General features: G+C 34.1%; 1 protein-coding gene across 1 annotated transcript in view; it reads left to right on the plus strand.

Moving 5' to 3' along the window:
• The window catches only part of LOC150107192 (uncharacterized), a 177089-nt gene that overhangs the window by 55387 nt on the left and 103786 nt on the right, over nt 1–17916 (plus strand). The window contains exon 5 of the mRNA XM_090391051.1: nt 7263–7365. Within this exon, the coding sequence (XP_090247177.1) occupies nt 7263–7365 (103 nt within the window). The remainder of the gene's footprint in view (nt 1–7262; nt 7366–17916) is intronic.

Here is a 17916-nt window from a genome sequence, read left to right on the forward strand (position 1 = left end):
CCTTAACTCTTCTTTCCATGTGAATTTGCGCACATTTTTATGTTGGAGCATTGTGTTAGTAATAATCGGTCCATGCCCTGAGCAGAAATCCAGCAGGTATTTGCCATTATTATTAGTTTTGCTCTTTTCTCTAAATTTTCGCAATTATTTTTGTATGTCTGACAATCATTTCCTACTCTGCTATTTAGATCCCCAACAAGGACCAACTTTTCCTTTTTCATTGTGTCAGTTGCTTTCTCTAAAGCCTCTAGATAGAAATTCCTCCATTTCTATCTTAGTAGAACCATAGGCACAAATAAGTCTCATTGTCCAGTTTCCCATTCTGATACTTGAAATTGCTTGCCATCCAAGAAATTTAGCTTCGTATTAAGTGTTAGATACTATGGCTACTTCTTCTTTTCCTTGATTGTCCTTGCCTGAATATAACATTTTGTATGTATTGCTCAGAAAGATCTCACCAGTTTTTGTCTTTTTTGTTTCAGTCACCCCTATTATGTTGATCTGGTACTTATCCAATCTCTCAGCTAGCTCCATTTCTTTGCCATTCAGGCTTCTTATGTTTATAGTACCAATCTTGAACTCTGGTGATGTTGAGTTGGGGTGTGTTTTAGGATTTGTTCCAGTAGCTGACTTTTCACTGTTCTCCCTGGTTCCCTGGCGAAAAACAATGGGGCCCTTGTTTAACCGAGCAACGCCCATGAAATTCTGTCATGTTATGCCACCATTTTATATTGCGGTTTAAGCCAAATACAATTTGTTGGCTAAATTCCAAATTGCCAGCTTATCCATGTTCATTCAGTATCCCAGGTAGTCATCTGACAGGATTCTCCATGAGAAGGTGAGGATTGGACATTAGGTCTTAAGACCTGGTTGGTTCTCTGCATTCCTTTAAAGGCTATGTGGAGGTCTGCTCTCAGTTTTACAGCTTTGACCCTTAAGCATCTTCCTCCAGTTTTATTTTATAATTTTTAAATTCCATATAGCCAGAACAGAGTTATTATTATATAATATTTTGCATGTTTCACTTCTTTGTTCTCTTGCAAATGGTTTCATTGAAATAAAAATTATAATGACATGACAAAGTTTTGTAATGATTCCTACTATCAGATTTGAATAAAATCCATCTTTTCTTGGATAACTTGTGTAGTTATGGAAAAATTACTTTTGTTAAGTTCTGGAGTATTTTGTATGAAATGCAACAAAGTATTTGCTGGCTAAATACACTTCATCACTCTTAAATTGGTCATTGTTTTTGCTCATCTGATGCAAATATCAGCTTTGTTGGAACGTATATCCTAATGACATGACAAAGTTTTGTAATGATTCCTACTATCAGATTTGAATAAAATCCATCTTTTCTTGGATAACTTGTGTAGTTATGGAAAAATTACTTTTGTTAAGTTCTGGAGTATTTTGTATAAAATGCAACAAAGTATTTGCTGGCTAAATACATTTCATCACTCTTAAATTGGTCATTGTTTTTGCTCATCTGATGCAAATATCAGCTTTGTTGGAACGTATATCCTAGTTCCGAATCCAACATCTTGTTGTAACGTACTCTTATTAATAAAATCTATTAATTGCCAATTGATCACTAATACAAATATAGAGAAATTTATATTTATACTGCGCCACCCTATATTTAGATTAGTCTATATATAATAGTAGAATCAATTTTCAATTAAATTAGCAGTCTCCTTACTCATTCAGGCTGAATTCAATAATTTTCACTTGAGACTCCCGCTAGATTCGAATTATTTATGAACGGTGCAGTAAAAAAGAATCAGGCAAACACAGTATTGAAATTAATAAAACAGAACATTTAATATAAGATTATATAATAAATACATGAATTCCACTTCTAAAATAAGACATTACAATTAAGTTAGTACATCGGGTCAAATCATTCATATTAATTCAGTCTTCAAATTTTCACATACAAGTTTCGCAGTTTTCTCAATTACAAGATTCCTTACTCAGATTAATACAACAGAAATTCTTATTTAATTAGTTTGACCATATCTCTCAGTTATACTCCATACTTAACTCTTGGCAGGCACTTATCATATCATTAAATACGGCAGATATTATTTCAAGGCAAATTATTTTTAACTTCTAACTTCGGCGATATGTCACAGTAAATGTTAGAATAAGCGAAATGGAACTATCACTCAAATCTTCATACACAGAAACAAATAAAATACGACTGTCCTTACCGGAATTAATCTTCAGCACGTCAGATTTAACGTGAGTACATCTTCAAATTATATTTATTACACCTATGGAACACATTTAAAAAGAATTCTTCAAGGTCATAACTAGATTATTATTTGTCGCGCTTCACAATTCTCGACGGCAACTATAGGGCAGATTGATATCCTTGTTTACTACTTCACAACAAATTAAGCTCCATACAATTCTTCCTAAAACAATATAGAAATAAGTAGTAATTCTAAGCTAACTGGATCTATTCTGAATCCTTCATTAACTTTCCAGTCCTTTAATTATCCAAATACGGCACTAAATTCCTAATAATGCCACTGCTGACTTTACTTTCAGCTATCTATAAGTTTTCACTTCGTCTCTGCACGCTTCTAAATACTACTCTCTTGAATTCCTGCCCTTCAGTCCTTTTTATTTACTTTCACCCCCTTGCTTATATCCTTCCTTCTTTTCCGCTTCAAAAACTCTCTCCTTCCTTCTTTACTCTTATATTACCCTTATATATTTTTCTTCTCTCCTCGTTATCGAAGCTCACGGTCTATCCACGCGCGTTCCATTTTATTTCTCTCTCCATGGCAACGAACAAAACGTAAACATTCGCGTTAATGTTACATAAGGCTATACTTTTACATTGAGTAATGAAAAACATTAATAAAATATTACAGTTACTTAATTTTCTCTTTCATTTCATTTACAATTAATAATAATAAAATATATGTTACAGTATATATATAAGGTAATTAAATTATATACATATAATTTCTCATAATATCATTGAAGGAATAAAGTGAATAAGATAAATGATATTTATCACTGAGTCCTTCCAATAGCAAAATATACATTAAAATTATTTAATCAAATAATAGCTGATAAAATTCAGGAATAATACATGAATAATAATTCTTAGGCAAGGGATTAACAAATAATCTTTAAACAAGTCATGCTTAATATATGATAGGTTATGTTAACTGTGAATGAAGAACAAAATATACATAATAATTTCATTCACTTTAACAGCTTCAAGCTGAATAACTGAAATCGTTAATTCTTACTGGAATTCTACATGTCATGAGCGATTCAAAACCAAAACTCCAGCTTTATACTGTCTTTATTGCAGCATCCAAGAACAGCAATAAAATGATTAGGAAATCCAAATCAAACTTTGAGAGGACCAAATGCAGAAAATTTGTCTCCTCCTCAAAATGGTAGTTGAGTCTTCAGTCTTTTGGGAGGCCAGTAAGCCACTGGATGCAACTTCCGTCCATTTATGTTTCCACCTCACTCATGCCCAGTTGATACTGTCACTTCATCATACAAAGATAAGGCTGACTTCTCCATCATTCTTATGGTAACAAGTCTTTTGGCCCTTATGATGTAAACCAGTTCTGTTCAAAACTTGTGCAAAACATTGTTTTTACTGAATCCAGCATCTATTTTAAAGCATGGAAAATCATCCTATATGCAAGCCATAGCAAATGGGAAACAAAGATAACTATCATACTGTCATCTTCATCTCACTTCTCTTGAAAATAATGGAGAAAGTCATCAACATTAGCTTATTCTCTACCTTGGAAGCCTACCAATTCCAGAATGTATACCCATGCGGATTTATATTTTCAATTTGCAGCAGATCTCTTTGCTAACATCACCTGCTCTTTGGACACAACATATGAAAAGGTTTTATGGTCACTCATGTCATTTTTATGGCATTCAGTTGGGTTTGGTACAAAGTTCTCTTACCAAACTCATTTTTTGGTCTAGTATCCATTTGCTGCAGTTGGTTTAATTGCCACTTTCTTCTAGCCAGTACATAATGTATCATGTTCTGTAGTTTTCTTCCATCCTATTCATAAATAGCCATCTCTCACTGACCTTAAATTTGGCCATAATTTTACTCCATTTCTCATTTTTCCTTTGACAGATGTGCAGTATTAAAATATTCCAAGTTGTAATACTGATTTCAAGTACTGGTTATGTTTGATAGCATTCAGAACTCTAGATTTCTCTTTTTTGGCTGACTTACACTTTGTGCTATTCTCACATAGTCTCCTGCATCTCCAGAAAAATGAAGTTCATTACCATTCGAGATGGAACTACTTACTTGTACAACTTTTAACTCTGTATAAATTCCAAATTTCACTGTCTTAGAATATTTTTCTCACATTAGGCTGGTAAGCCAAAAAAAACTCTCTACAAATACATAATGCTATCTAAAGAGGGCAATTGTGATGATCTTTCCACCACCTTATTGTAGACTTTGTTTCTGTCTTATACCTGCCTCTTTTATAGATATTTTCGTGAATGCTGTTCAGCTAAACAATCTGTCACCATTCCTCCACTTTTTTCTGAAGCTGATAAACATACCAGCAATTGCTAATCAATATTATCAGTTTGATGGTGTATGTATAGGCTCATTGCCCACCTTCAAACATATTGAACCAATTCTTGTTTTCCTCTTTCTGTTCTTCTACCTATGTTAATTGGAAAAGTCTTTCTCACACCATTTTCTCTTATCACCTATAGTATAACCTCCAGATGCCTTCAACTTGCCCATGCATGGCACTAATGTGCTATAAGCCTGTTGAGTGTAGGATTGGTATCATGACTTTACAGTTAAAAAATTATTCATCATTGGAATTTCCTGAAGTGCAGATGTTGCATTCACTGATAAAATAAACATTTAGCGGTTAGTCCCCTCCCCTTTTTTTTTTTAAATATAAAATTGACGCAATGCAAAATACATTTCTGGCATAGCTTTCTAATTTTATAGTACAAACTTATTTTCCATTACTTGGTTAAGAAATATCTATGCTTATTCTTCCTTTCTTTTCTTTCTGAATAAGAAATACTGATCATAATTTTTTTTTTTTTATCCATATATAAATTTGTTCACTTAACATTAAGCAAATAAAATTTTATAATACTTCGATGTACTAGTAATTTTTTTTTTCAAATTATTTTTATTTGCTCATTTTTAAAAGTTTTATCTAGTAAATTTCCTTAAGAATTGCATTAATGCTTTATGACATGAACCAGAATTTTTTAGTACGAGTAACTCCTATATAACACGGGAGTTACTTGTACTAACAGTCATTAAGTTCCTAAAAATGCCATGTTATGCAAATTTGTGTTATACAAAACAAAGACTAGTACAAAAAACAGGGTTAGGTTCCAAAAGTTAAAAAAACTATACTGTTTTCTTTTTATAACTAAGAGAAATGCATGTTTATTAAAACAATAATTGATCAAAAGTATTACATATTAATATTATGACATAATGTTTGCATTATGTTTTCTTCGTCATCACTACTAAGCACCATTAAATGAGAACTTTTTCTTTCTGGCAAAAATATCCTCACCTTCTGAGCTTTCTTCTGCAGCATCTTAAGTTCTATGCTCTACTTATTGCAAAAAATCTGTTACTTTTGATTGCTTGCTTTTAGCTGAGAGATTCTCTCAGCAAAAAAGCAAGCTCTGTGAAGTTCTCTCTTAAATTTTGTGCTTCTTTCAGTGGAAGGATCTTCATTTAGAAAATATAACTCCAATTGTTCGGCTAAGTCTAGGCCTTTCTTTATGCTTTTTAGGGTAAAATGTTTAACTTCGTTTCCATCTGGGCTCTCATCCTCTTTATTAATTTGGTTTATCCCAGATGCCATTTTGTCCAAATTTGCTTCATCAGTTTCTTCTTCCACCAGTAATTCTTGAATATCTTCGACATTCATATCATCAAAACTTTCCCCTCCTAGAGACTTAGCAAGTTCTATTATTGCATCCATTCTGTTTTCTGCTGGCTTGATTAGATTTTTGCTTTGAACTGAGTCTAGCCATATATTTTTTCAACAGGCATTTAATTTGTCGGTTTTATTTCTTTGTTGGATGAAGTTATGAGATTAATACAGTCCAAAATTGTAAAAAGTTTCCATGCCTCCATGACTTCAATAGATTAATCGTCAACTTTATTCAAACCCATTGCAACGATTTCCTGATGTAATTAGTTTTAAATGTAGCTATAATTCCCTGATCTTACGGTTGAAGTAATGAACTTGTATTCGGTGGTAAGAAAATTATTTTGACATTTGGGTGATTTAAATCTTTTGGATGGCTGGGTGCATTATCCAATATCAGTAGAACTTTAAAATGTAGATTTTTCTGCTTTAGGTAGTTTTCCACATTTGGTACAAAACAGTTTAGAAACCATTTTTTAAATAAATCAGTAGTTACCCAAGCTTTCTTATTTGCTGTCCAATATACCGGTAAAGCACTCTTTAAAAAAAAGGTTCAATAATACATACAAATAATACATACAAAAATAGTACAAAGAAGAAAATATTGAAAGTCTTAAAATATGTTTAATACTCCACGAACAAAATGAATTTAAAATTCTAATAAATTCTAAAATTCTGTACACAAATCTGACACGACATACACGCTCAAATGAAAAATATAGAATGAGATAGTGCTTGCTCTTAAAAGCTCTCATCACGTCCTGTGTTGCATGGGGATTTCCCCAATTCTCAAACCGTGTTAGAGCGAGAACGTGTTGTAGGAATGCCATGTTATAGGGGTTACCTGTAATTTGTTTAATGCATCCCTAGTAAGTTTCCATGGAGTCAAATAGCAAATCATCATCATAATTTTCTATACAATATAGTGATTAACGGAAATGTTGCTCTCATTAGTTTATCAGATATTTATCTCTACTTCTTAATATCATGTGGACTGTCATCGTGTAAATCTTCTCTAATCATTTCCACTGGCATGAAATTGACTGTAATGTGCCTATTCCTTTACTACCCACCATCCATGAGTGATGTGCAGGTATATCTCTCATGTATCTCAGAGAGAAAATAAGCCTTAACTTAATTCTATCTCATCACTTGAAGATAACATAGAAATTTTCTTTTGTAATAATAGAAAATATGCCAAACTTATTAAGTATGCATATAGTTTCAGTTTATAATGACATGATATCCTTTAAATTAAAATAGGATTTTATTTTATTGCATAAACTGACTTATTATGGTTGTATCCTACAACAGCCTAAAGACAATATATACAGTAAAGAGCCAATTTCAGTTCCAAGAACCCCATCACATTTTTTGGCGCAGGAATTTAATTATCCTGAAAGTCATCACTTGGAAGGTATGTAAAAAAAAAAAATGCACATAAGTACCCATTAGTAACTTCTAAATGTTTTTTCTCTGTTTTTTAGTTAAGTATTGATTATCTGGCAGGTTAGATTTAATTACTAATTACAGCACCTCTGTGGTAAATAATTAAATTTAAAATGGGATTAAAACTAACATATCATCGCTTGTTTTGTTTTTATTTTCAGGATAACCTCTGATTCCCAGATGTTTGGGTACTGACACATGATTATGGAATGACTGATAAAAGCTTATTCTCTAACTTATGTGTAGTAGGGCAACTGCAACATTACTGTTAGCACTAAATTCCAGGGTTTTAAGTTCAAGAAATCATAAAGAGTAAGAAGTAAGCCACTGTCCTGAATATAATTTGATTGAAAGCCAAGAACTCTAAGCAATACTAGTAATATTCACAATTTCTTACATAACTTTGAAATATGTGGGTTCCAGGTGCAGGTGTTGGAAACAATATCTCATTACAAATTACCTGTGAAACTGGTAACTTAATTGTTCATATGTATTATCTTCTGACTCTGTTGCAATATTTATTTTTTATGCTACAGCGGGAGGCAGTGTGCGGGGGTCCTTGTTATTGGCAGCTAAAAATTAGTTTCAACCTACTTAGGTAGTTAGAGAATATTCGACTTGCTTTGATTTGTTTTTATTATATAGGCATGTCCATGAAGTTTGAAGACTCATCTCTGGGAACCAATGCTAACAATTTTTCACACAGCACTATATCATTCCTCTGGAAATCCATTCCACCCAATCATAACTGTATGCAAAAATTCGAATTCTCATACTCTTGTGCTCTTATACGACTACGAGTAGGGTGATCCTTTATTTTCTCTCTCTTCTTGTTACATATTGAAAAACTTTCTTGTGAATTAGTCTTATAAAACCATTTTAGTAACTTATAAACTATTTTTAAATGTTTTTAATAAAAATTATAAACTTTATACTTTATAAGGACAGGAGTGATATAGTACTGTGTGAATAATTGTTAAGACTGATCTCCAGAGAAGAGGTTGAACTTTGATTTCTATTATATCCCCTCTTTCTCCCCCCCTTCCTATTAACCAAATTTTGTAACCCATAAACCTGAAGCCTGTCCTTATAGAGAGCATTTCATACACCTGCCACTCACCTCTGAATCTTCTCCACTACATCATCCCAAGAAATCCAGGTGACCGAATCTCTGCACAGCAGTCCAAATGTATCCATGTTAAAGCCTTAATAATAAAAAATATTCATAATACTACTCCTCCCTGCCCCTATAACACACCCGATTTCTACTTGTCAACATCTGCATCATCCCAGTTGTTCTTTAAGCTGTTTTGTCCACTTTTGCAATATGCATGCCTTCCTTTTCACCATGATTCTTCCTTTAATGCTACTGCATTTTATGTTTACATATTGTTTTTATAACCTTTTTACTCTGCAAAATCATTGAAACTTAAACTTTATTCTGCTTTTAGTATGGTTTCGTTTATATTATTCCAGTCAGTTTCAATATTGCTTGTGGTTGGTTTTATTTTATCTTTTGTTCTGCTTTTATGTAAGTTTCTAACACTCTTCTTTTCTAGAAGATGAATTTTAAACTGTTTATTAGATTGTGATTCTTTATCTTTTTTTCTTTTGAAGTATGTGGTTCTTTTTATGAATTCAAATCTGCATTCAACTAACATGTGATTACTATCAATTTCACTCCCTCTAAAAAACCTTGTATTCTTAATATTATTTAGTTCATCATCATCATTATATTCCTGTATTATATTCCAAATTGCCATGTACCCACAAGGGGTCTACAAGATATGATAGTACTACATGAAAAATTTACATCTTCTTATTACTAACTTCCTATCTGCAATTTCCCTATAAATCAGTCTATTAACGTTCAAGAAAACCATTATCAGATCTTATATTTCTATCTTCTAAGGCACTTTTTACCATATCAATCCACCTATATCATGGTCTTCCTCTGGGTCTTTTTTCCTGCTAACCTGTCAGATAGCACTTGTTTTGCTAATCTTTCCTCTCCCATTCTGTTTAAGTGACATACCACCTGAGATTAGCTCTGCTAACTCATTCCTGGATGCTAACAATCTAAGTTCTTTCCTAATATCCTCATTTTTATTATGATATCGCCTGTGATGCCATCTGTTTATGCCCCTAATCTTTCTCAGGACTCTCATAGCTGTGGTCTCTAGTCTTTGGTCAAGTGTTTTACTTCTGACCAAGCTCTCAGATTCATAAGTTAAAATTGGTTTGAACACTGTCTTGTATACAGCTAGTTTAGTGTTTTGACTAATTTCTCTCTTATTCCATATAAATTTATCCAATTAACTTCCAACCATACCAACTTTGTTGAGTCTATTGTCTATTTCCATATTTAATTTACCATCTTCTCTAAAAATCATGCCTAAGTAGCTGAAATGTTTTACTTGTTCTATAGGTTCTCCATTCACAATGCACTTGATCTTTTCAGTGTTTCTGCCTATTTTCATTGTCTTTGTCTTTTTATTGCTGACCTTCATACCATATCTATTACAACAGTTATTCAATTTAGTCAGTGAATCTTGCAGGCTCGTAGTGGATTTATTGATAAGTATAACATCGTCTGCATAAAGCAAAGAGCTGACATTAACATCTCCAATTTTGATATCAGGTTTAATACCACTTTCCTTCATAATGTGATCCATATAGATAATGAATAACAGAGGGGATAATGTACATCCTTCTCTAATACCAGATTTAACATTAAACCACCTTCCTGTACTAAGTATTGCTTGATATAATGCCCCATTGACACTATATAACTGTAGCGTTTTGAATAGTTTCTCTCTTGGCACCTTGTTACTTTTTCCAGATCTACAAAACTTAAAACAGATCTTTGTTATATTCCCATGATTTCTCAACTATTTGTTGTAAAGTGAAAATCTGATCCTTACAGCCTCTATTTGGTGTGAATCCAGCTTGTTCTTCACCAAGTTTTTCTTTCATAATCCTTCTCAACTGTTTCTCAAGTATACTTGCATAAATCGTACCAGGAACACTCAGTAGAGAAAATACCTCTGTAATTCTAACATTCAGTTTTATTTCCCTTTTTTATATATGGGTATTATGAGAGTTATACTCCAATCATCCAGAATTTGTCTCTCCGTCCAGGTCTTCTGAACTATGCAGTGCAACAACTCTAAGACTTTTACATCTCAATACTTGAACATTTCTGGTCAAATATCATCTACTCCTGCTGCCTTCCAATTTCAGGCCTTATGGCTTTTTCTACTTCAATTATGGATATGTATTCCTGACTTCATACCTGTTGAGTGTTTTTTTTTAATCACTGTGCTATCACTGCTTGTAGCAATTTTTCAAAGTATTTACTCCATACTTCAAGGATATCTTTTTCTCCAATTTTCATGTCACCTTTACCATCTCTAATTCCTTTTACAGCACTCTTTTCTTCATTTCTGAGCTTCTTCACCAATCTTGCCACCTTCTTGATATTTATTTTCTGTGTTCTTGCCAAAGTCTTCCCATGACTTAGCTAGTTTTACACAGTGTTTATCTTATTTACATTTGTCTCTGTATTCTCTAAGAGCACAAGCTGACTTATTTGCCAGGAACTTTTGATATGCTTTCTTCTTTTCATTCACTGCCTCTTGTGTCCACCATGGAGTTCTGATTTTTCTATCCTTGCAGACAACCTCACCACATGCCTAACTGGCTGAATCAGTCGGTGTTTTCTTCAGGACTTGCCACTGAATCTCCAAGGTTTGGTTCCTGTTCTCAAACTCTTTTATTTTTTCTTCAATAATCTTTGTGTATTTTAGTCTACAGTTCCCATCTGAGAGCTGCCCAACTTTTATTCGCTTTAAAACTTTCTTAAAGGTTAAAGCTGTATAACTGAGAGGAGATCTCCATATAGCCTTTAAAGGAATATGGAGAACCGACCAAGGCTTCTGACCTAATGTTGAATCACACATTTTCGTGGTGCACCCTGTTAGATACCTAACAGGGTGCACCACGAGCATGGGCTGCCAACTTGTGATTTAGCCGACCAAATTTTATTTTTATGGGTTGCTCAACTTTTATTCACTTTAAAACTTTCTTGCATGTTCTTCTTTTCAATATGAAATTCAATTTTATCCAGCTCAACATGAAATGGTGGTCTCTTCCAATTTCAAATCCTCTGTATTACTGGTGTCCTGCACTAGGGAGAAAACATCACTATCGACAATAACATAGTCAATGAGACTTTTCTTATTCCTTCCCTCTTCTCTCCATATGAATTTGTGCACATTTTTATGTTGGAACATTGTGTTAGCAATAACCAGTCCATGTCCTGAGCGGAAATCCAACAGGTATTTGCCATTATTATTAGCTTTGCTCTTTTCTCCAAATTTTCCCCAAATATTTTTGTATTTCTGACAATCATTTCCTACTCTGCTATTTAGATCCCCAACAAGGACCAACTTTTCCTTTTTCATTGTGTCAGTTGCTTTCTCTAAAGCCTAAAAAAATTCCTCCATTTCTACCTTAGTAGAACCTTCTGTGAGACCATAGGCACAAATAAGTCTCATTGTCCAGTTCTGCATTCTGATATTTGCCCACATCACTCTTCTTGAGACTGTCTTCCATTCAAGATGATTAGCCTTGTATTTAGTGTTGAATACTATGGCTACTCCTTCTTTTTCTTGATTGTCATTGCCTGAATATAACTTTTTGTATTTATTGCTCAGAAAGATCTCACCAGTTTTTGTTTTTTTTTGTATTCAGTCATCCCCATTGTGTTGATCTGGTAGTTATCCAATTCCTCAGCTAGCTCCATTTCTTTGCCATTTAGGCTTCTCAATTTATGATGATTCTTATGATTCAGATTTCTCGATTGATTATTTAGTTTTTGGTTAATAACAATGTAATCTATTATTGATTTAGTTACTCTTGCTTCCCATCTGTACTTATGTATATTTTTATGCCTGAAGAAAGTATTGCTGGATTTTAGATTGTTAAATATGCAGAAATCCCTTAATAAAATTCCATTGTTATTGATTACAGATTCTCCCTCTGATCCAATGCATCCTGTTATTGGGTTACTTCCCACTCCAGCTTTGAAATCTCCCATCAAGATTGTTGCTTCATTTTTATTTGTTTCATCAATACATTCCTGAAGTTTTCCATGAAATTCTTCTCTCTCTTCTTTTTTCCATCTATTGGTGCATAAATTCTGAAAATATTGAATGTTTGATTCATCATCATCATCAAATTCCTGCCATGTACCCTCAAGGGGTGTACAGGATATGACAATTCTACATGAAAAATTTACATCATTACTAACTTCCTATCTACAATTTTCCTCCAAATCAGTCTGTTACTTGTCAAGACTCCAACATTATCAGATCTCATATTTCTGTCTTCTAAGGCACTTTGTACCGCATCAATCCACCTATATCTTGGTCTTCCTCTGGGTCGTTTTCCTGCCAACCTGGTAGAGAACACTTGTTTTGCTAATCTTTCCTCTCCCATTCTATTTAAGTGACCATATACCACCTGAGATTAGCTCTGCTAAGGCATTCCTGGATGCTGATAATGTCAAGTTCTTTCCTAATATCCTCATTTTTAATATGATATTGCCATTGATGCCATCTGTTCATGCCTCTGATCTTTCTCAGGACTCATCTGTGGTCTCTAGTCTTTGGTCAAGTGTTTTACTTCTGACCCAGCTCTCAGATCTGTAAGTTAAAACTGGTTTGAACACTGTCTTGTATACAGCTAATTTAGTGTTCCGACTAATTTCTCTCTTATTCCATATGAATTTATTCAATTGACTTCCCACCATACCAGCTTTGCTGATTCTGTCGTCTATTTCTATGTTTAATTTACCATCTTCAGTAAAAATCGTGCCTAAGTAACAGAAATGTTTTACTTGTTCCACAGGTTCTCCATTACAACACAGTTGACATTTTCAATGATTCTGCCTATTTTCATTGTCTTTGTCTTTTTATTGCTGACCATCATACCATATCTATTACAACAGCTATTCAATTTAGTCAGAGAATCTTGCAGACTTGTAGCGGATTTATTTAGAAGTATAACATCATCCGCATAAAGCAAAGAGCTGACATTAACATCTGCAATTTTGATATCACGTTTAATACCACTTTCCTTCATAATGTGATCCATATAGATAATGAATAACAGAGGGGATAATGTGCATCCTTGTCTCACACCAGATTTAACATTAAACCATCTTCCTGTACTTCCTTTAATTCTAACTGCTGACTTACAACTCAAATAAAGACTATTGCTTGATATAATGCCCCATAGACACCATATAACTGTAGAGTATTGATTAGCTTCTCTCTTGGCACCGTGTCATATGCCTTTTCCAGATCGATAAAACTTAAATACAGATCTTTGTTATATTCCCATGCTTTCTCGACTATTTGTCGTAAAGTGAAGATCTGATCCTGACAGTCTCTATTTGGCCTGAATCCAGCTTGTTCTTCACAAAGCTTTTCTTCCACAATTCTTCTCAACCGTTTCTGAAGTATACTTGCATAAATCTTGCCAGAAACACTCAGTAGGAAAATACCTCTGTAATTCTCACATTCAGTTTTATTTCCCTTTTTATATATGGGTACTATGAGAGCTCTACTCCAATCATCGGGAATTTGCCCCTCAGTCCAGACCTTTTGAACTATGCAGTGCAGCCACTGTAAGACTTTTATACCACCATACTTCAGCATTTCTGGTCGAATATCATCTACTCCTGCTGCCTTTCAACATTTCAAGACATTGATGGCTTTTTCTACTTCAATGTATGGATATGTATTCCTGACTGTATGCCTGGTCAGTTTTTTTTATCACTGTCCTGTCATCACTGCTTGTTTCATTTAGCAGTTTTTCAAAGTAATTACTCCATACTTCAAGGATATCTTTTTCTCCTGTTTTCATGTCACCTTTATCATCTCTAACTCCTTTTACAGCACTCTTTCCTCCATTCCTAAGCTTCTTCAACAACCTCCAGAATATTTTGCCACCTTCTTGATATTTATTTTCTATATTCTTGCCAAAGTCCTCCCATGACTTTTGTTTAGCTAGTTTTACACACTGTTTAGCTTTCTTACATTTGTCTCTGTATTCTGTAAGAGTAAAAGCTGACTTATTTGCCAGAAACTTTTGATATGCTTTCTTCTTTTCCTTCACTGCCTCTTTAACTTCCCGTGTCAACCATGGAGTTCTGATTTTTCTCTCTTTGCAGACAACCTCACCACATGCCTCTCTGGCTGAATCAATCAATGTTTTCTTCAGAGTTTGCCACTGAATCTCCAAGGTTTGATTCCTGTTCCCAAACTCTTTCATTTTCTTTTCAATAATCTTTCTGTATTTTAGTCTACAGTTCACATCTGAGAGCTGCTCAACTTTTATTCGCTTTAAAACTTTCTTACATGTTATTCTTTTCAATATGAAATTCAATTTTATCCTGCTCAAGACTAAATAGTGATCACTTCCAATTTCAAATTCTCTGTACACTCTGGTGTCCTGCACCAGGGAGAAAACATCACTATCAACAACAACATAGTCAATGAGGCTTTTCTTATTCTTAGCCTCTTCTCTCCATGTGAATTTGTGCACATTTTTATGTTGGAACATGGTGTTATTAATAACCAGTCCATGTCCTGAGCAGAAATCCAACAGATATTTGCCATTATTATTAGCTTTGCTCTTTTCTCAAAATTTTCCCAAAATATTTTTATATGTCTCACAATCATTTCCTACTCTGCTATTTAAATCCCTAACAAGGACCAACTTTTCATTTTTCATTGTGTCAGTTGCTTTTTCTAAAGCGTCAAAAAATTCCTCCATTTCTACTTTAGTAGAACCTTCTGTGGGACCATAGGCAGAAATAAGTCTCATTGTCCAGTTCCCCATTCTCATATTTGCCCACATTACTCTACTTGAGACTGACTGCCATTCAAGAAGATTAGCCTCATATTTTGAGTTGAATATTCGATTTCCCTCTCTGAACCTGACTTCTGGGAGGGAAAGCAGACTTTCCCTGCGTGAGATGAAAGAAAATAGTATAATAGGCAAGATTCACCCCTATCCCTCTACTACTCTAATAGCATTGGGGGAAGGAGCAAGAGGAACAACCAAATAGAAAGAAAGAAGAGTGGGGATCAATCTACAGATAATATACAGATGTGTATTACATGAAATAAGGCACAGTCTAGCATCAGGTACCTCAGTTTCACTTTGTCATATGCATTTCCAAATCTACAAAGCATAAATACAGATCCTTGTCATATTCCCATGATTTCTGAGCTTTGTCTTAAAGTGAAAATCTGATCTTGACAACATCTGTATGGTCTAAACCCTGCTTGTTCTTCATGTTTTCTTGCAACACTTTTCTCAGTCTCCTCTCAAGTATGCATGCATAAATCTTACTTGGAACACTAAGTTAAAAAAATTCCTCTGCAGTTCTCACATTCAGTTTCATTTCCTTTTTTTATAGATGGATACTATGAGATCCCTACTCCAGTTATTCAGATTTCACTTTTCAGATTATTCCTGAATTATGTATTGTAACCACTGTTCAAACCTTTGTACCTCCTATTTTAGCATTTCTAGTTGAATATCATCTTCATTTGCTTGTACACAATTCAGGTGTCGGATAGCTTTTTCTCCTGAAGTATTGATTTGTATTCCTAATTGTATTCTCTTAAATATTTCCTACTACTCTTCTGTCACCATGTATCTTATTTAACAATGATGTAGAGTAAGTACTCCAAGTATGCAGAATATCTTTACGAGGGAGGGGGGGGGGTTGGAAAGTTCTGATAAACACCTAGAACAAAAATGATATTATTGTTATCATCATCAAATTCCTGCCATGTACCCTCAAGAGGTGTACAGGATATGATAGTACTACATGAAAAATTTACATCATTACTAACTTCCTATCTACAATTTTCCTCCAAATCAGACTGTTACTTGTCAAGACTCCAACATTTTCAGATCTCGCATTTCTGTCATCTAAGGCACTTTGTACCATATCAATCCACCTATTTCTTGGTCTTCCTCTGGGTCGTTTTGCTGCCAACCTGGCAGAGAGCATTTGTTTTGCTAATCTTTCTTCGCCCATTCTGTTTAAGTGACCATACCACCTGAGATTAGCTCTGCTAACGCATTCCTGGATGATGGCAATATCAAGTTCTTTCCTAATATCCTCGGTTTTAATATGATATTGCCATTGATGCCATCTATTCATGCCTCTAATCTTTCTCAGGACTCTCATATCTGCGGTCTCTAGTCTTTGGTCAAGTGTTTTAATTCTGACCCAGCCCTCAGATCCATAAGTTAAAACTGATTTAAACACTGTCTTGTATACAGTTAATTTAGTGTTCTGACTAATTTCTCTCTCTTATTCCATATGAATTTATTCAATTGACTTCCCACCATACCAGCTTTGCTGATTCCGTTGTTTATTTCTATATTTAATTTACCATCTTCACTAAAAATCGTGCCTAAGTAGCTGAAATGTTTTACTTGTTCTATAGGTTCTTTATTCACAATGCACTTGATATTTTCAGTGTTTCTGCCTATTTTTTGTCGTTGTCTTTTTATTGCTGACCTTCATATCATATCAATTACAACAGTTATTCAATTTAGTCAGAGAATCTTACAGACTTCGAGCAGATTTATTTAGAAGTATAACATCATCCGCATAAAGCAAAGAGCTGACATTAACATCTCTTATTTTGATATCATGTTTAATACCACTTTCCTTCATAATGTGATCCATATAGATAATGAATAACAGAGAGGATAATGTACATCCTTGTCTCACACCAGATTTAACATTAAACCACCTTCCTGTTCTTCCTTCAATTCTAACTGCTGACTTACAACTCAAATAAAGACTAAGTATTGCTTGATATAATTGCCGATTAACACCATATAACTGTAGAGTATTGAATAGCTTCTCTCTTGGCACCTTGTCATATGCCTTTTCCAGATCGATAAAACTTAAATACAGATCTTTGTTATGTTCCCATGCTTTCTCAACTACTTGTCATAAGTGAAGATCTGATCCTGACAGCCTCCATTTGGCCTGAATCCAGATTGTTCTTCATCCAGCTTTTCTTCCATAATTCTTCTCATCCGTTTCTCAAGTATACTTGTGTAGATCTTGCGAGGAACATTCAGTATGGAAATACCTCTGTAATTCTTACATTCAGTTTTATTTCCCTTTTTATATATGGGTACTATGAGAGCTCTACTCCAATCATCGGGAATTTGCCCCTCAGTCCAGGCCTTTTGAACTATGCAATGCAGCCACTGTAAGACTTTTATACCACCATATTTCAGCATTTCTGGTCGAATATCATCTACTCCTGCTGCTTTTCCACATTTCAAGCCTCTGATGGCTTTTTCTACTTCAAGTATGGATATGTATTCCTGCCTGCATGCCTGGTCAGTGTTTTTTACCTCTGAGCTATCATCACTGCTTGTTTCATTTAGCAGTTTTTCAAAGTAA

This window comes from Typopeltis vanoorti, chromosome 4 (genome assembly GCF_054136105.1).
Source record: "Typopeltis vanoorti isolate ZY-2024b chromosome 4, IOZ_Tvanoo_1.0, whole genome shotgun sequence".
Classification (NCBI taxonomy): domain Eukaryota; kingdom Metazoa; phylum Arthropoda; class Arachnida; order Uropygi; family Thelyphonidae; genus Typopeltis; species Typopeltis vanoorti.